We start from the raw sequence: 20,247 nt of genomic DNA, 5'->3' as shown, positions 1-20,247 counted from the left end.
GAACAATGTAGAAAAATTGTGATTTTATGAATTATTTTATGCTTAATTGCCACAGGTTAGAAAAGATATATGGTATATGTTTATTTTGTTGAAAATACCTACATACCTATGAAAAGCCATTTATGCCATTTATCCATCTCTCTTTTTTCATGAAAGCAACCTAGACTAGGGACCAAATATAATATAATCTATTTGTAGTTATTTAGGACTTAATATTACTATGAACTTTGAATGTTAAAAAGGTAAACACTAGAAATTTTCAAGATTAACAGACATCCTAAATGAAAGTGTTTCAAATAAATTGTAACACATTATTTATGCTAATGCGATACAGAACAGAGACAATTATTTTCTCGCATTATTTTCATACAATACTCCTCTCTTAAAAGTTTTTGCCAGTTAGTGACCAAAAGTAAGCAGTTGATGATAGCTTTCTTTTTATTAGAAAGACAAACTCCATATTCCTTTACCTGGAACTGAACCAAAATTAAATCTAAAATTAAACTTAATAAATATAAAATTAATTGATGTTTTAAAACAGCTGGTAGCACTCAAATTAATATCACTTGGCATATTGATACAGAAAGAAATTATTTAAAATGAGAATACTCTCTCTGCTTCTTCTTGAAACTAACTAGAACTGAATCAGAGACACAAGGCAGGGTTATCAAGCTTTAAATTTCATTGCAAAAGAGGGAAAACAGTTAAAACTATGCTTCCTTTTTAAGAGGACCCCAATATTATTAAACCAGACACAATAAGCAACTTTAAAGGAAGTCTGTTTTATCACCTTATACGCTCAAAACATTTACAAAGTTGAATTGGACTGTGGCTATGACAGGAAGTATAGAAATAATTACTCTGACAGTGCTAAAATATTTATCTCTTTCGCATAGGAAAATATTGTCAATTGCACAGAAATGCTAAGGTTGTGTTTACAAAAGGAACAGTATGAACTGTCTACTAATATTTTTCCTTTCCTTCTATCAATTTTTAAGGTAACTATGGTGTATAATAACACAACGGCCACAGCTAATCTAATAACAATAACTGAACACAATAATACATAATTAAAAAACAGCTATAGTCTAAAGGTAATGCCTAATTCTACACTTGAAATTGCACGTTACATAGCATTTTATAAAAATTGATAAAAAATGAAATAGCTATCTACAAAATACTACATAGTATTTTCATCATCCAGTTCTTTATTTCATCTCTACTAATTATAGTATCAAGACTAATCAAACTAATGAAATTAATCAAACTAAAATCCTAAAGAACATACCGTAATTTTCAGAAAATATGTCGGAAGACTACAGCTATTTAAATTTATTTGCTATTTCAAAAACTATTTGAGTTTCATTTCATTATAAACCTTAACCTTTATAATAAATAGACAGTTTATTTATTTTTATTTATTTATTAGATTTGTATGACACCCCTCTCCGTAGACTCGGTTACTAGAGATTATGTTTAAAAGGCTAGTATTTTACCACTTTTTTCAAAGCTCAAAAAAATGTAAGAATCCAGTTATATTCCAAAATATTGTAAGATGTAAACAAAAATTATTACAATACATTGTTATTATTATCCCATATTATTACCATTTACATCAAAATTACATCAGTACATAGGCTATTAAATTTTCTTCATATAATAAGGAATTCTTAATTCTTCTTAGTGATTTTTAAAAACAAATTAGAATTTGCATTATATATATAATTATAAATATTCTAACCACAGGTTAGTAAATATCATCTTATTATTTCTGTATCTAATTATTCTCTCTAGACAATGAAAAAATTCATTCTATTTGCTAAATTAATTTCCAATCACAGAATCAAACATTAGTTATATTTACATTTATTCTGAAAATAATTCAGATGCCTAATTAAAGAAGCAGAAAGATTAAGTTGCTAATGTACTAGATTGACATTTTTATATTTCTCCTTTCTTTAGAAGAGAATTTTTTTTTCATAAAAACATATTTTATCAAAAATAGTGTTCTAATATTCATTTAATATTAATGCGTGTTTGTGTTTTATTTTTATAGTTATAATGTACACTGTTGATGGCACCTAATTTTGTTGTATAAGGTGCAATGAAAATAAAATAAACTAAAGGAAGAACTCATACTATAAAGGAAATGCCTCCTTCAAACTAGGGCTATCTATTGGTAACTTCACTTCATGTAATTCTCTTCCAGGCATAGTTCCCTCTAAGCTGAGCAGTGAGCAATCGCTCACTTAAAAATCATCATCAACTCAGAGTTTTTAAAACCTGCCCAGAAGCCGAGAGGGAAAGAGTGCCGCCCAGTCCCAAAGGGACTGCCGCTCAGACCCTATACTTTTCCGCCCACACCAGAAAAAAATTAGAGGGGACATTGCTTCCAGGATATACTTTTTTTTACTTTTCATTTAAGTATACAGTCTTTGTATTTCATAATACATCATAGATAAAATTTATTTTATTCATTTTATTTAATATTTTTATCTCATCTTTATTACTTTATTACATTATTACTTTCAAGATGGAAACATACAAAGTACTCTGTGCTCCTCCTATATTCCCCATAACATGCCCCCTGTGAAGTGAGTTGGGCTGACTGATTGGTCCAAGGTCACCAGTTGGCTTTCATGCCTAAAGCGGGACTAGAATTCAGTGTCTCCTGGTTTCTAGGTGAAATTTTCAAACAGAATGTATCACCCTATTTTACGTATTATGCCCCCAAAACAATGAAATATCAAACTTACCATATCTGTGCTAAAATTGGTTGAGGTAAACCAGATTGGAAAAAAAAATTCCTGGCTTGATCACCTGCCAAGAAGAAATGTATTATTTTGAATGTAAACCTGTAAACATTTTTATAGCAATAAAAAGTAGTGGTAAGGAACCTGTGGTGTCAAATGCTACTGAACTATAGTATATTCACAAAATCTCTATCATCTGCCCTGCTAGTTAGAGCATCTAATTCCAAAGGAACCTGGAACAACGAAAATTCCCTTCCCTACAGTAAATAATTAGTGTTCTTTTATCAGATAGCGAGTAGAGTAGAATAGAATAGAATAGAATAGAACAGGAATTCTTTATTGGCCAGGTGTATTGGACACACAAGTATTTTGTCTTTGGTGCATATGCTCTTAGTGTACATAAAAATAGATTAATCAAGAATCATAAGATACAATACATAATGATAGTCATAGGATAAGCAATCAAATCATACTAGGAAACTAAATAAAACAATATAAATCGTAAAGATACAAGCAACAAGTTTTTGTCATAAGTGGGAGGAGAAAGGCAATAGGAAGGATGAGAAGAATTATAGTAAATTGTTTGACAGTGTTGTGAGAATTAGTTGCTTAGCAGAGTGATGGCATTTGGGGAAAATTGATCTTGTATATAGTTGTTTAGGTGTGCAGAACCAATAACATTGTTTGAGGGTAGAAGTTGAAACAATTTATGTCCAAAATGTGAGGGGTCTGTAGAAAAACTGCACACATGAGCACGCAAAATGGTAGTGATGGGTTTTAGAACCCACTACTGGTCTGTAGATACATTCACAGCCGTCTTTTTGACTCGTGCAGTACACAGGTCCTCAATAGAAGGCAGGTTGGTAGCAATTGTTTTTTCTGCAGTTCTAATTATCCGTTCAAGTCAGTAATTCTTACAACAATTATTGTGGTAAATCAGGATTATTCCTTCTACCACTAAATAATGTTTTCCGTGTTCATTCTGGAACAGCTTTACCCATTCTTAAGCATGCCAGAAAATCCAATGTTACCAGTTTGCAAAACTACAAAAAGAAATCATAAAAGAAAACAAGTGAAACTACCATGAAAATTGGATTTTTTTTCTCTGCCAGTGAGTGTGTTTTGGGAGGAGACTGAGTAGTTCTAGAGATAATCAAGTGAACGAAAAATAATTTTAAGAAACATTTTAAGTATGTTAAGTAGCAGATACCAAGAGCTTAATAAAAATGTATTCATGAAGTCTATAGTTACTCTAAAACAAGAGCCAGAACATTCCTGCTGGCTCAGATCTAGACCTTCCATGTGTTTTGAAAAAGAGTGTCAAACTCAATTTCACTGAGAGCCACATCAGGCTTGTATTTGAACTGGAGTGGGGGGGTGGGGGGCAGGTTGGATGTGGTCAAGCTAAGCACGACCATCTTGGTCACTTGTGTCGGGGCACCTGTGGTGGCCTGAGCGCTCTGGGCTCCCAAGCTGTTTTTCGGTGTAACAGCTTCCTGCAACACTGCCAATGAAAACAGAGCTCAAGAGGGCCACCTGTGATCCTTGCGAGCTGTTTTCAGCTGCAACTGTCTCCTACAACCCTCTGCCAGTGAAAATAGAGCTTAGGGGGGGAGCTCATGGCCTCTTGAGCTTTGCTTTTGCTGGCAGAAGCACTGTGGGCCGATTCATTGCTGTTTCCAGGGTGGCTCCATGGGCCAGATTTAAGCATCCCCCAGGTAGGATCTGGCTTCAGGGCCTTGAGTTTGATATCCCTCTAGCTGTCTGCAAGGAATATAAATCCTTCCATTCCCTATTATCCTGTCAGCACTGAAGAAGCTTCTTGGATGAGATGCTAAACTTCTTCAAAGAAAAAACAAATAAGTCCAGTTGCTTCCTGAAAAAGCACATTTGGAAAACATGTTACATGATACTATGGATGATCTTAAACAGAATGACTATGGCATTACCAGTTATAAATCCAGATATTGGTTTCAAACTGTGGAATTGCTGATCATGCTTTGCTCTCTCTTCCACAGTTATGGCCCAAATGTCCAGGGTACCTAATTCATAACAAAGAAATTGAAACAAGAAAAACAGGTATTATAAATAGTGGTGTACCTTCTTAAGGAGCTATAAAGAATTTAAATATTGTCAACTTCTTTTTAAAAGCCACAAATTAAAAGAGATTTAAACAATGCCTTCTGCCTCAGGTTGAAGGAACCAAAGGTCACTAATTAAGCAAAAAGGAAATATTCACTATAATAACCTAAAGAGCAACATAAGTACAGGCTAAACAATTGGAATTCATCATAAATGAAGTTGGCAGATGACCAGTAAAAACCTGCCATGAATATATTTCTGATCAAATGCCTCTGAATTTAAAAAAAAACAGAGATAGTAGAGGAAATGTTCTATCACTACTATGAATTGTGTTACGATGGCATAGCTCCCTTCACCAATGCCATCCAATATGTTAAATCTTTGGACTGCAAAATTATTTCCCTAGCTCTTGTTCAGGCTGCTTTTATCTGCAGCCATCCTGATGTCTCTACTCTAAGGTATTTTGCTAACTTCTACAATTATTCTGAAGAATGAGGTAGGTACAAGACTTTTGGCTCTGCAAGTCAGAGTACTTTTTATAACACAAATGAAATTGTTTCTTTAAAAAGAAATGTCCCAAAATATTTTAATGCTTACCTCCAAAAGGTGTTGGAAACTGAGCCATGATCCAGCTACTTTAAGTAGCTAATAGATGTCTGAAAGAAATGCATGCATAAAAACAATTTGGAATTATTAAAAATTTGAGATAATAAACACAGGGAGGGAGGGAGGATTCCACTATCTTTTTCGTAACAGCATTAAGTCTATCACAATTATTGTTACAAGTTTATTCTTTAAAAAATTACATTATTATTTTAACAAACATCTCAATATTCTAGATTATAATAAGCAAAGATAAATGTGATAGAAAAACAAATGCTATAAATTTTAAAAAATAGGCTTGTTTAATTAGTAAGATAATATTTAATTTTATATAACTGCACATCAGCATGCATGGAGTGCCACAGTGCTTAAGCATACTAATTCTCAGTGAGGCTCCTCATCAACTTAATATATCTCTTCTGTTCTTATTTAATTTATAATGTCAATTTTTAGGCCATGCTACCCAGAATAAGATACAGTATTCCAAGTGAGGTCCCACAAAAAAGAGTAAAATGGAATAATTTCTGTCATCTGGATTTTATGTACATCAGAAAATAACATTGCCCTTTGGCAGCTGTATCATACTATTGGTTCATGATCAAATTCTAAAAGCTTGGTATATACACAGCTGCCGGACATGAAAGCCAGCTGTGACTTTGGGCTAGTCACTCTCTCTCAGCTCAAGCCACTTCACAAGATTGTTGTTGTGGGGAAAATAGGAGGATATGTTCATTGCGTTGACTAAAGATGGGAGAAAAATAAATAACTCTTTAGGGCAGTGATGGCAAACCTTTTTTTCTTCGGGTGCCAAAAGAGTGTGTGCACATGGTATCGTGAATGTGCGAGTACCCACACTTATCATTCAATGCCTGGGGAGGGCAGAAACAGCTTCCCCCATCCCCTGGAGGCAAGGAACGACCTTCTAGTGGGCCCAATAGGCTCGTATTTCGCCTTCCCCAGGCTCCAAAAGTTTCCCTGGAGCTGGGAGAGAGTAAAATCACCCTCCTCCATCCATCCAGAGGCTTCATGGAAGCCAAAAATGCCCTCCCAGAGCCTCTGTGCGAGCTAAAAATCAGCTGGCCGGCACACACCTGCAGGTTGGAGCTGAGCTAGGGCAACGGTTCACGGCTCTAAGGAATTAGGTTCCCATTGTCAAACCTGACACCAAAGATATCTGATATATATAATTATATTTGCAATATTAAATCACATTTTAGATTTTTTTTAAATTGATAGTTTATAAATCAATCATATATTAATTTGCAAAAATAAGGCAATATTTTAAATATACTGTAATTAGTATTGACCATCTACATTTTTCAATTTTTTTCAAAACTAAGTAGCCTGGAAACTTCAGTTAATTTTTTTTAAATGTTATTTTAATCATATATTAGCTTATCTTGATATAAAGTCTAATACAGTATAGCCCAATTTACAAAATAAATAGGCAGGATGCCAACATTTCATGTTAATGAAATAACATTATGAAAAAAAGTTTCTGGCAAATTTATAAAACATAAGGCATACAGTAATCTCTATCCAATACATTCTTAACTACAGTACCTTTAATATTTTCAGGGTTTCAAATTTCAAAGCAGACATTCTAAAAACAAAAAAAAAGGAGAATGAAGGGATTCTTTTTTTCTTTCAAGCTCTTTTATGTCTTTATTTGCTAATATAGGCATATACTTTGTTTTACAATGTTTATTAAACGTAACAAACATATAAAACTACGGCAATATAAACTAAAAAAACAAAAAGATAAAAGTAAAAAATACAAAGGGGAAAAATGAAAAAATGAAAGGAAAATAGAAACAAATAGAAGAAAAAACAAATACGGTACCTTCCCTCTTCATTACAACAAACATATAGAATGTTTGTAACTGATCACTGTCTCTTAAAATACAACAAATGATCTCTTTTCCCATACTTCATTTTTTATCTATAAACAAATCCCTATTGATCAATACTGGTAAGAAAACTCTACTAAAGAGATAAACAACTTATCTATTTTAATCTTGGTAAAATTAATAAACTTTATACTTTCTCCTTTTAACAATCTTGAACTTTAATCCATTCAATTAATTCCTAGAATATAGTTTCTTTTCATTTTTCTTTGTTATTTCTTTAAAAAGAGCCTTTGAGTTCCTTCTGTTTATCTCATGTTCAAGCTTCAAAGTCTCATCATAGCTATCATGTTTTGTTTTAAGAATTTAAAACAACACCATTTCCCCATAAGGATTCTTACAGTTTCAAAATCTTACTCTAAATCCACCTGAATCCTTCAGATCCATAACTTCCAACATCAAAGTTCTAATCACCTTCTGCTGTTTATTAAACAAACCTTAAATTTGTATTTAAAATTTATTTTGCTAAGGATTGAAGGAAACTCCCCTGGTGCCATAAAAAATATTGGTCTAAAGGTTATTAACAGTTGAAAAGCAGTTAAGAAACAATCTCCAAAAGTGATTAAGAAATTAAGAAAGCTACATTACTGCTGGGAGCTTGGTAGAAATCCCTTGACTAAAGTTCAAGAATAAGGAAATCTGTAATGATACCACAAATTAATAAAAATACCCTTATCATTGGTAATCCATCTCTGATTAATTGACTGGATATAAACAATGTCAATGCAAAATGATAGGAAAATTTCCAAAAAAGGAAAGCCCTCTTGAGAAATTGTGATTGCCAAGAAATCTCTTCAAAGCCATTTTCAGCACATCTAATGCAATGTACATTGCATACAAATCCAATAAATAAATCTTTGTCTTATACAGTAATACCTCGTCTTACGAACTTAATTGGTTCTGGGACGATGTTCGTAAGGTGAAAAGTTTATAAGATGAAACAATGTTTCCCATAGGAATCAATGGAAAAGCGAATAATGCGTGCAAGCCCAAAACTCACCCGTTGCCCATTACTACCGGCATTCGAATCCTTGTTTGGGGGGGACGGGTGGAGATGAAATTCCCGGCGCTGCAGCTGCTTCTTAAAGGGAAACCGCCGCCACCACCACTATCCCCTTGTCCTGGCCAGAGGGATAGAATCCACCGGGACGTGGCAGCCCCACCCTTTGGGAGGACGGGGCTGGAGCGGAGAGGCGGCTGCAAAGGGGCTGGCTCAGCGAAAGCACTCCCAGGGAAGGGGCTGTGAGAGGGTTTTCTCCGAGCACTTCGGGAACGCTTGCCCCGCCCCTCTCGCAGCCCCTTCACTGGGAGCGCTTTCGTCCAGGGCTGTCAGCAAAGGGGCTGCAGGAGAGGTGGGGCAGGCATTCTCGAAGCGCTCGGAGAAAGCGCTCTCGCGGCCGCTTCACTGGGAGTGCTTTTGCCGAATGCTTCGGGAACGCCTGCCCCATCCCTCTTGCAACCCCTTCGCTGACGGACCTGGATGAAAGCGCTCTCAGCAAAGGGGCTGCGAAAGGGGCGGGGCAGATGTTCCCGAAGCACTCGGAGAAAGCACTTTCTCCAAGCACTTTGGGAACGCCTGCCCCGCCTCTCCTGCAGCCCCTTTGCTGACAGCCCTGGACGAAAGCGCTCTCAGCGAAGCGGCTGCAAGAGCGCTTTCTCCAAGCGCTTTGGGAACATCTGCCCTGCCTCTCCTGCAGCCCCTTTGCTGGGAGCGCTTTCATTCAGGGATGTCAGCAAAGGGGCTGCAGGAGAGGCAGGCAGGCGTTCTTGAAGCACTCGGCAAAAGCGTTCCCAGCAAAGCGGCTGCAAGAGCGCTTTCTCCGAACGCTTTCTCCAAGCGTGGAATCCCGTCAGGGGCTGTAATCAAATGGGATATCCCAGCAGTGACGGTCACAAGGCAGGGAAATCCCTGTGGCAGTCAGAGAGCACATGTGCAGTACGAGAGTGTACGCGCAGTAAGAGAGCCCACATACCCGGGCTCGGGTTCGTAAAACGAGAATGGTTCTTAAGACAAGGCAAACAAATCGTAAACCCCGGGTTCATATCACGAAAAGTTCGTATGAAGGGGCGTTCGTAAGATGAGGTATAACTGTAAATGAATTCTATGTAAGATGAACAATATTCATTTGTTATCAAATTTAGATACTATCCATCTTAGAATGGCACTGAGTGGTTTATAGTTATACAGTGGAACCCCGACATAAGAGCTGCTCTACTTAAGAGCAACTCGAGATAAGAGCTGGGAGGGGAGAGATATTTTTGTTCTACTTACAAGCCCAAATTCGAGATACAAGCGCCAAGGAGCTGTCTCCTGAAGCCAAACGCTAACTTCCGCGTTCGGCTTCAGGAGACAGCCGCGAAGCGGCGCGCATGTTTTAAAAGGTTGCAGCCGGCCTGGGGGGCTCGGGGGGGGTGCTTGCAGCTTTCTTTCTTGCTCTTTTTCTTTCTCTCTTTTACCTTCCCTTCCTCTATTTCTTCTTTTCTTTCTCCTTCCCACCTTCTTCCCTCCCTCCCTCCCTTCACTCATTCCTCTCTTACTCTCCCCTTTCATAAGTTTCCTTCCTTCCTTCCTCTGTTCCTGTCCCTTCCCTCTTTCCTTCCTTCCTTCCCACCCTCCGTCCATTCATTCACCCATTCCTCTCTTGATCGCTTAAAGCCGGTCCCTGGTGCAAAAAGGGTTGGGGACCTCTGTCCTACAGGATTGGGTGGCAGAGAAGTTGAACATATGTAAATTTAAAAGTTTAAGAAAGTTTACAAGTTAAGTGAAAGAAACTTCATTATTCATTTATATGTACATGTACATTTCTTCATTAAAAACATGTCTTTCTGCATAATTTAGACTAACTTTGTGAGTTTTTTGAGGGCTGGAACCAATTAAAATTATTTACATTAATTCCTATGGGGAAAAGTCGTTCGAGATAAGAGCTGCTCGACTTAAGAGCCCAGGTCCGGAACGAATTAAACTCGTATCTCGAGGTACCACTGTACAGATAAAAGCATAAAAACTATGGGCACACAATACACATCAAGTTCACTAAAACAGGAACCAAATTAAAACGAAGATAAAACAAATTATAAAATTAAAAGGTGGCAGGAGCTCTTTTAGGATGGTAACCTAGCTTCATCCTAAGTTGTGCTTTTAAAGTAATTGAGCAAAAGGCCTCCCAGCCCCAAGCGGGAGTAGAGTCCAAGAGAATCCCCCAGGTTATGCATTGGGTCTGTCTGGTGCAATGCTACTCCATCCAAGATCAAAGATAATAAAACTCTAGATCAGTGGTTCTCAACCTGTGGGTCGGGACCCCTTTGGGGGTCGAACAACTATTTCACAGGGGTCGCCTAAGACCATGAGAAAAGACAAATTTCCCATGGTGTTTCTATTCTGGCGCTTTGGAACATATTTTTACAATCCGACCAATCAAGCATTTACATTGGGGGTGTCCTTCTGACCTTCCTGCCAATCAGCTTAAAGCTCTGTTGGGAGAATTGGTGCTAGACTTATGGTTGGGGGTCACCACAACATGAGGAACTGTATTAAGGGGTCGCGGCATTAGGAAGGTTGAGAACAACTGCTCTAGATACAAAGGAACATCCACAGCCACTCTGTACTACCAGGATTCAGCTGAAGCCTGTTGATCCCCATCAAAACACCCATAGGTTCCAGGCATCGCAAAAGGACATCACAGCATCATTTCATTCACTGGGACAGAGATACAGTATGCTCCTGATACCTCATTCCTGTGCTGATGGAGGATCTTACCCAGCAGTTTCATGCAAATATTTTAAAGAAGTGGACACATCACCAAGCCCTGAAGGACCCTACAAAAAGGGGCTGTGGACTGCACCTCTGACTTCCTATCAACACCGACTGGTATGAATCTCAGAGGAAGGACCTGAACCTGCACAAAATTGTGCCCCCACCCTCAACTCCCTGAGTCAGCCCAAAAAGATACCATTGGTCATAGTACTGAAAACCATTGAGAGATCAAGAAGAATAAGGATGGATGCACTGCTCCATCCCATTTTGACCAAAATGCTGTTTCTGTTCCCTTTCAGGGCCTGAAGCCTGACTGGAAAAGATCCAGATAATGTATTTCATCCAGGATCTTCTGGAGTTGTAGTGCCATAACTTTCTCTAAAAAACGTCCAATAGGGTTCAGCAAAAGCTTGAAGAGAGGGCTCACTAGCACCCTCTTAAAGGGAGCTGCAAACATTTCTTCCAGCAAAGAAGAATTTACCATCACTCAGACCTATCCACATGTCATTTCTGAGGACAGTCTTGACAGCATGAAGATCATGGATCTAATTCCTATGTGTTGGTATTTACAATCGGGAGGACACTGTCCATTCCCGCAGGTTCAACAGGATCAAATTATTCCCAAAATAACTGAGCGAGTTTACACCCCAGGCATTTCCACAGGACTTGTCCCATTATTGGCATCCAATTGGGATCGATTTTATCTGCCAATTGCCCACCCTCTGACTCCTGTTGAAATATTTATTTATTAATTGGATTTGCATGCTGCCCCTCTCCAAGGACTCGGGGCAGCTCACAACATATCAAGAAATATAACAATGCATCTGGAATCCAATTAATATGACTAAAAAAACTTTAAAAGTTCTAGTAAACTTTTTAAATGTTCGTTACCATTCACTCCACGAAACACACTAAAACACTTCTTGGTCAGGGGGGAGGAGATATAATGGCCCCAGGCCTGGTGGCATAGATAAGTCTTTAAACTTTTACGGAAAGCAAGGAGGGTGGGCGCAGTGCATATCTCTGGGGGGGAGCTGATTCCAGAGGGCCAGGACCCTCACAGAGAAGGTTCTTCCCCTAGGTCCCGCCAACCGACATTGTCTGGTTGATGGGACCCTGAGGAAGGCCGACTTTGTGGGACCTGACCAGATGCTGGGATTCGTGCGACAGAAGGTGGTCTCAGAGGTAATCTGCCCCGATGCCATGTAGAGCTTATAATATCTCCTGCCTCTCACCACCTGAATATTGCAACTCACCCTAAACTCCCAGAACTTCCATCCTGGCCTAGCTTCCTTAGCTGGGGATCCCTCCATCCAGCCACATACATCCAACAACTAACACAGCATTTGCCCTCAGCACCTCTGGAATCCTAACCTCTCATCCAAAAGGGTCACAGCCTCTCTAATTAGGTTTTAGCTAGAAATTGTAGATGTAAATTATTTATTAAAGAATTTCCCACTTTTCTATTTATACATCACTCCAGGTGGCTTATAGCAATTGAAAATAAGTTATAAAATAAAAAATAATAAAATTAAAATCTATATTAAAATCTCATTAGTATCATTAAAATCTAAATGAACTGAACTGTACAAAGCTTATTTTAAAATGCTGATTTTCACTATTTTCCTTAATGTTGACCAGATTATTTGCAGGATTTTTAATAGCCTATCTTTCATAACAACACAAAACAAAGCCCTCTACTGAGAAATAGAAAGCTGACCTGAAAATAAAATAATCTTCCAGTGAAATAACCAGAAGATGAGCCCTCAAAGAGTGAGGGCCTAAACCTTTTAGGTCATATTCATGCGGAAAATATTTAAAATTCAAATGGGCTCACAATTCTTTAAGCACCAGTGTATTTCTAAGCTTGAGAATACACGAACAGTAACACAGATTATAAAATGCACCAGTCTGTTGTCAATTTCCTGAGCTCTTCTTAATCGTCTGAGGGCTCTCTTGGCAAGCTGTTGGGATAGAAGCCTGCCAAGATTCCTGAAGATAATGTTCTGAAGCAATTCAGGCATTTTGCTTGCTACATGGCCTGCAATTCCACAGGTGGACACTTAGCAACTAGTATTTTAGCAGTGCAAGTCTTGGCTATGTATATCAGGGCTTTACACAAACCAAGTCTCTCCTGTTTGTTTCTGCTGCGGGCAGGGGTTTCTATTTGAATGGTTTCTGTGGTGTTCAAGTCTAAGGAGGTTACAGGGAAGAGAACTGAGTGCAGAGAGGCTATAAAAGCTCTTTCCCTTATTCTTTCCTCCAAAGTGTCTCAACTTCTCTAATTGCCCATCAATTACAATACAACATTGTAACAATTCCTCCAAACTCTCTTGTATGCCAATAACTCATTTCTCAATTTGTCAGCAAGTCTCTTCCCAAAACTGGTCAAAGCAAGTTTATTCCATTCCACATCCCTGACAGTATCTGGAAATCCAATATACACACCAACTTCGTAGTGATGCCTTTCTTTAGTTTGTGAATTTCCCAAATCACTGTTCTTCTTTCCATTCATCGCAAATCTTTGCATGAAATTTGGGTAAACATTCAACAATTGATTTTTGCCTTCAGCAAGGAGCATATCCCTTTCAATAGCCCCTTTCTTTCAGTGGACTTAAAACAAAGGCAAACCTGGAGTGATCTGTAGATAATCTCACTAGTCCCAATAAGAGGGACCAGAATGACTTGGGTTAGGGTGGGTTCTTGGCTAACAATTGGTAGAATTTATTTAACACCAGCAGCGAGGATAAGTTAAAACCATTACAGTCCCCCTGTCACATAATCAAACTTCAGATGATTGACAGACCACCTGCACTTATGACCAGAGGAGTGTTTTAACTCCTATCTCCTGGCTATCTTTCCCCCTTCTCTGCCTTTTAGTTCCCCTGCGTAGCAACAGTTCTTAGTGGAGGTGGACCAGGACCTTTAGCAATCTCAGCTGGCTGCTGTCCCCCAGGCCTCTACATCAGCCTCAATGCTACCCCTAACACCACTGCCAATGAGAATTGCTACATCAAGATCCACACTGTGGCATTGGCCAGTCACCCTTATGCCATAACACAAAGCTGCCCTTGCCCCACATTACACTAGATGTGCCACTCCCACAAGAAATCAATGTGCAAATACAGAAGTGTGGGCACAGGCTTTTTGCAAAGCCTCAGAAGCATCACAAGATGGCAGTGTGTAATTTGGTGAAGGGCATGTGCAGCCTCAGGATGTTTTTTTATATTGCATAGAGTAGTTCGATGTTGCATCTAGTACTTATAATTTATCTTAGAATTCTGCAATAATTTATTCCACTGAGTCTAAGTTCTATTCTTCTAGTTTTTCTCATAATTCCTTTCACCCATTTCCTCCCATGTTGACTGTATGACTGTAACTTGTTGCTTATATCCTAAGATTTTTTATTAATATTGCTTCTTCATTGCTTATTTGACCCCTATGACAATCATTAAGTGTTGTACCATATGATTCTTGACAAATGTATATTTTATTTTATGTACGCTGAGAGCATATGCACCAAGACAAATTCCTTGTGTGCCCAATCACACTTGGCCAATAAAAAATTCTATTCTATTTTAAAGTAGTAGCAGAGGTTTATTAAACACTGGTGTTTGCCAATACTGTACCTATTAACCAGTAATATTTTTAGATATCCTATCATTTATTATAGTATAGATGAACGTACTCAAAAATGATATTTATACATATCACTGTCACACTTTATTGTCTAATGCCCCAAGTGAAAATTAGAAGAAATTTGATAGGATGCTTTTTGATTAAGAAATTTGATTAAAATTCATAAGCTTCCATGAGATGAAATATTATGTGTGTGTATTCAATGTGTGTATGTGTATATTCAAGCTGTAGTAAAAAGAATATGCCTTTTCATCAATTCTCTTAATTGGAAATGGTGTTACCATACTTCTGGTTTTTGATTACTACAACTTTTTGCTTGATAATTTCTAGTTATTCTCACACCCCATGTACCAACTATATGTGATCTTATAAAGCAAGGAATATAGGTAGTCCTTGACTTATAGCAATTCATTTAGGGACCATTCATAGTTACAATGTCACTGAAAAAATGAATGTTGCAATATCCCCATAGTCATGTGATCTAAATTCAGGTACTTGGCAACTGACTCATATTTATGACAGTTGTAATGTCTCAGGGTCACTTTTTGCAACTTTCTTACATGCAAAGTCAACAGAGAAGCCAGATTCATGTAACAACCGTGTTGCCAAGTTAACAACTTCAGTGAGTCACTTAACAAATGCAGCAAGAAAAGTTGTACAATGGGGCAAAATTCACTTAACAAATGCCTCACAGAGCAACAGAAATTTTGGATTTAACTGTGGTCTTGAGGACTAGCTGTACTGTTGTGGGCTTCAGAAAATGTTTTTCATCAGTAACTACAGAGATGCTTTTCACTTTGGAGGTTTTAATCATCTAGCATCTAATTGACCTAAATGTTACAGCCTTGTATATAGTGTACAGTTTTATTGGCAACAATATCCATGTGGTTTCTCACTACCTTCTTCCAGGCATGATTTACTGTATATTGGGTTCTCCTGGGTCTGGGTCAGGGTCAGGCAAAGTGGGCTCTTCTATGACATGTGGACTTCCACTCTCAGAATTCTTGAGCTAGCATAATTGCTCAGGGATTCTGGGAGTTGAAGTCCACAAGTCACAGAAGAGCCAACTTTGCCTACCCTTGTCCTAGGCAAACTGAATTTCCTCATGCTTCACTTGTTCTCACTCCTGTTGCAGATTGCTCTTAACTTTAAATCCCTACTTAAATCCTTCTTGCAAATATGACTCTATTGGAGTCCATGATCCAAACAGCATCACATTTAGAGACATTAGAATAGTCAACCCTTTCGTGACATTGATGTTAATTAGTTCATTCATTCATTCCCTTGAATTTTATTTAATAACTAGATACTGTAGTCCTCTACTTATGAATTCAATGGAAACCAAAACTTCTGTCACTAAACAATACAATCATTGAATTAAGTAACAGTGCCAATTTTAAAACATTTTCTGTTGAGCTCCTTAAGTGAATCCAACTTCCCACATTGACTTTTCTTGTTGTAAGTGGCTGGCAGGGTTGTAAATACTGTATATGCCCTTGCCAAGAATCCAAATTGTGATCACATGACCATGGATACAGTGTGATGGTTATAAGTGAGAGCACTGGTCAAAGGTCAATTTTTTCCACATAATCATAACTTTGAACAGTCACTAAAGACTAAAGGCCTTAGGAATATTATTGATAGATTTAATTATTACGCATTTGTAGATTTTCTCTTGGTCTTCTCCTTTTTCGGAATATTACTTCCAACAAGTAAAAAAACACATTTCACAGCTGTATATCATGGGGAAAATAAATGGGGAAAAGGGAAGTTTTTCTGCTAAAACTGTTAATTCAAGATTCATAATGTAAAGAAGCTGAATACTGCTCCAAATTTTTGGCAACTTTTATTTATTTTTTAATCCAATTTTCCCGTGAGTGACGGGATTGTTTAGGATAAATATTGTTGTGTTTAGAATAATTATCATTATTCTACAACAGCAAAACTGGAAGGAGACAGACTTTGACTTTTGCAGGCAACAGCGGACCAAGGTCCAAAAAGGAAGTATCCTTTGCATTTTGGAGGCTCAGCATAATAGGGCAAAGGCAAATTTGACCCAAAAAAGGAACAGATATCTCATAATTCTCTTCTCTTCCCTGTTTTCCCAAGCACAGATCTAGCTAAAATAAAACTGGACATGATAACATCTCAGTTGGCAGAACTGATTGATTATGTCAGTACTTTCAAGCTAAGCTAAATCAAGCCGGGTAATATTTGAAAGGGACCACCAGGGCTGAAAACTAGGCTGGAAAGTTGAAAAACATAAACTAAGAAATGTAAAAACACTTTGATATGCTCTCAACAAAATCTTATAGTAGGGTTCAAAATTCAAGTTTAGCTTGACGAGAGTATTTATTATATTTTTATTTTCTGTATTTGTTAAAGCCACTCATCCCTAAGAAAACTCTAAGAGGCTTACAATATATCCAATAAATATGCTAAAAACACAACTAAAAACCATACAACTGCTGTTTAATGTTTCTATAGCTATATCTAATTTTCTCAGCTCAATATATTTTAAAGGATTTTAAAAATAAACTTCCAATAATAGTAATAATGCTGAAAACATAATTTATAATTCATATAAAGCAGAAAAACAAAAAGATGATTAGAAATCAGTCCTAATTTTTTTGTTATCCCATAAACTAATAGTAAGCAGGGCCTGACTGATTTCTTTAAAAAAAATAAACCCCAAACTCTCATGTTTTAACATGAACTGTAAGGAGCTGCTTTTGAAAGTTCAAATTACTGATCAGGGCTAGTTTTGGTTAGCAAGTTGCTTATATATCATAACAGCATTATCAATGCAAGGTAATCTGACAAAAATTAAAAAAGAAAATAAAAATAACAATTAAGAAAATAATAAATACCTAAATTTAAAAAAAAAATCCCTCAAAGGGCAGTCTCAATGGACCACCAGGTCTTTTTCTGCTAATTTTCTGTGTTTCTATTTCCAAGCACAATTCAGGAAGATATTCATAAAACTTTACATAATTTGACCCTATTTGAAATGCCAACTATATAAAAGTTTTGTAAGGTTTTATATATATAATCCATTATTTTAAATGCTGAATTTTATATCATCCTGCCTAGGTTTTTAAACTCTGCCTTATGAAAAGCTTCCTACAGTATTTAAGGTTATGTTAAAATTACCTGATTGGCTTCTTTGTAATTTACTGGATTTTGCATTCATACTCCATTAACAACTATGGAGGTTAGCTGTGGTTGGAAAAGCAAGATATATATTCAATAAAATAGTCGAAACTATTTTACCAGCTAGGCTGCATGGATTTAATTTAAAGGCCTGTTTAAAATGCAGTACATGTATAATGTTTAAAATCCTAAACAGGCTACTATAGAAGGGAACAAAATCAGAATGCCCTAATCTGGGGCACTGTAAATATTTCAGACTATAAGCACCATAGATTTCAGCCAGCAAAGATATAAATGCTGATTCGGCCAAACAAAGTTTGTTCAACACATACTTTGGGCTTCAGATTGAGAAAGGATAGCTATATTCTGCAATAAACCTTTATCAAACTCACTCATATTTAAAAGACAATTGCTAGATGTAACAGTATTTTAGGATTATAGGATTGTATTGTATTTTTCATTGTTATTGACCACCCTGAGTCTGGAAGGATATAAATGTAAGTAAATAAATGTTAGCATTTAATTATTCTTTTTCAACCTTTTGATAAGTTGATTGAAACTTTAGTTGAAATACATTTAAGATTTCCTACTGGTTAATTTTACTATGTTGTTACTTTATGTGTAGTTTAATGTTTTTTTTAAATATTGCCTGTTTGTAACTTTTTGAACTTTGGAAAGTTGCCAGATCCTGCCTCTCAAACTTCTGGACCAGACCGAGGCTTCTCGCTTGACTTATCATTACAATCCAGTTCCTGTATGCTACACTATCTAGTTTCCACTCAATTAACAGTATAAGAAATAAGATTGTTATAAAAGATAACTTCCTGGAGGATCATTTAAAAGAGAGAGAGAAATAACCCATGAAAGGAACTGACTCAATTCCTAATGCAGTAGATGCCATGTTTTCTGTCTGTTCCAAGAAAAAAAGAAAGTTAGATAATTCTTAAAACTAGAGGCAACAAGATGTTCTGCGTCCCAATGCTAAATCATACCAGTTATTCACCCCCTCATAAACGCTGACATTTCATCTTCCAACTGTTGGAATTACACTGCTCAAAAAAATAAAGGGAACACTTAAAAAACAAAATATAACTTCAAGTAAATCAAACTTCTGTTAAATCAAACTGTCCACTTAGGAAGCAACACTGATTGACAATCAATTCCACACGCTGTTGTGCACATTCAACTTTGTACAGAACAAAGTATTCAATGAGAATATTTCATTCATTCAGATCTAGGATGTGTTGAGTGTTCCCTTTATTTTTTTGAGCAGTGCATATTGAGCACAAGATACACTGAAGTACCTTTCATTCATTTGATGTTTCTACCGGTTTTGATTGTTTTTTTATTGCTTTTAAATTGTTGTACACTGCCCAGAATCTGGAAGGAGTTGAATGGCTTAAAAATCAATCAACCAACCAATAAATAAATAAATATTGCCATTCAACTAGTTATTTGGGATTTTTCATTTTTAATACCCGGCTATCTAAATCAAATCTGGTCACAAAAATGTGTTGGAAGCCTTTTCATTAGGGGTGGGGGATGTAACTTTCTTGGACACAGGGGGGGGGAGGGACAGTACCAGACAGCACAAGCCCAGACAGATGCAAAGATGTAGACACTTTTTTTTTTACTAGTACTGTATTTGCTTTGCCAGAAAATGTCAGAGCTCAATGTAAACGAGATTCCTCTCAACGAGCCATGGCTGCCAAGGACAACAGTTCACGGATTTATCCCAAGCGCCGTAGCCGAGGAGGCTTTTATCCAGTTATTTGTCTGCATTATACTATATAATCTTTCCGGGGAGTTGATCAGAACCGATACAGTACAAACAAGCTGATTCATAAAAAGCCACGCAAGATGAGGCGTTGACACCCTTTTTTTTCTTCATAAGGCGAGGCAGGGCAACACTCGCTTGTCCGAACTGGCCACGAGCCATTTGCACAGAGAGAGAGAGAACAGGGCCCGTCTTTCCAAGCACGCCCTTTCCTTGCATCTATTCCGCCCCCACCCACGAAGTCAAAAAAGGTTCACCCAACGAGACCCGCATCCTCCCTAGTCATTTAAAAAAAAATGCAATCACGGCCACCAGTTTAAAAAAAAAAAAGAGAGCTCCCGATGCGCGATAGAGGTCACCGTCCACGCATCAGGATCGCGCAAGCCAAGAAGGGGGCCAAGGATGCCGAGGAAGAAAGAAGAGCCAAGGGGGCGAGGGGGAAAAAAAGAGGACGAGGCAGGCAGGCAGGCAGGAAGGAGGCGAGTCTGGAAACCATCGGGAGGAATGGGGTGGGGGGAGACAAACGATTCCACACGGGAAGGGTCGGGAGGTAGAAGGGGGGATCCGCCTGCGGCGCCC

General features: G+C 37.6%; 1 protein-coding gene across 6 annotated transcripts in view; it reads right to left on the bottom strand.

Moving 5' to 3' along the window:
- Positions 1–20,247, bottom strand: part of ITSN1 (intersectin 1) — a 135,711-nt gene that overhangs the window by 114,186 nt on the left and 1,278 nt on the right. For all 6 annotated transcript variants that reach the window (XM_070750374.1, XM_070750373.1, XM_070750378.1 and 3 more), the window contains exons 2-5: positions 7,002–7,041; positions 5,433–5,491; positions 4,703–4,795; positions 2,757–2,820 (exon numbers count right to left, since the gene is read on the bottom strand). In XM_070750374.1, coding sequence (XP_070606475.1) covers positions 2,757–2,820; positions 4,703–4,795; positions 5,433–5,460 — 185 coding nt within the window. In that variant the 5' untranslated portion in view covers positions 5,461–5,491; positions 7,002–7,041. The remainder of the gene's footprint in view (positions 1–2,756; positions 2,821–4,702; positions 4,796–5,432; positions 5,492–7,001; positions 7,042–20,247) is intronic.

This window comes from Erythrolamprus reginae, chromosome 4 (genome assembly GCF_031021105.1).
Source record: "Erythrolamprus reginae isolate rEryReg1 chromosome 4, rEryReg1.hap1, whole genome shotgun sequence".
Classification (NCBI taxonomy): domain Eukaryota; kingdom Metazoa; phylum Chordata; class Lepidosauria; order Squamata; family Dipsadidae; genus Erythrolamprus; species Erythrolamprus reginae.
This window is presented reverse-complemented; position numbering and strand designations above follow the sequence as displayed.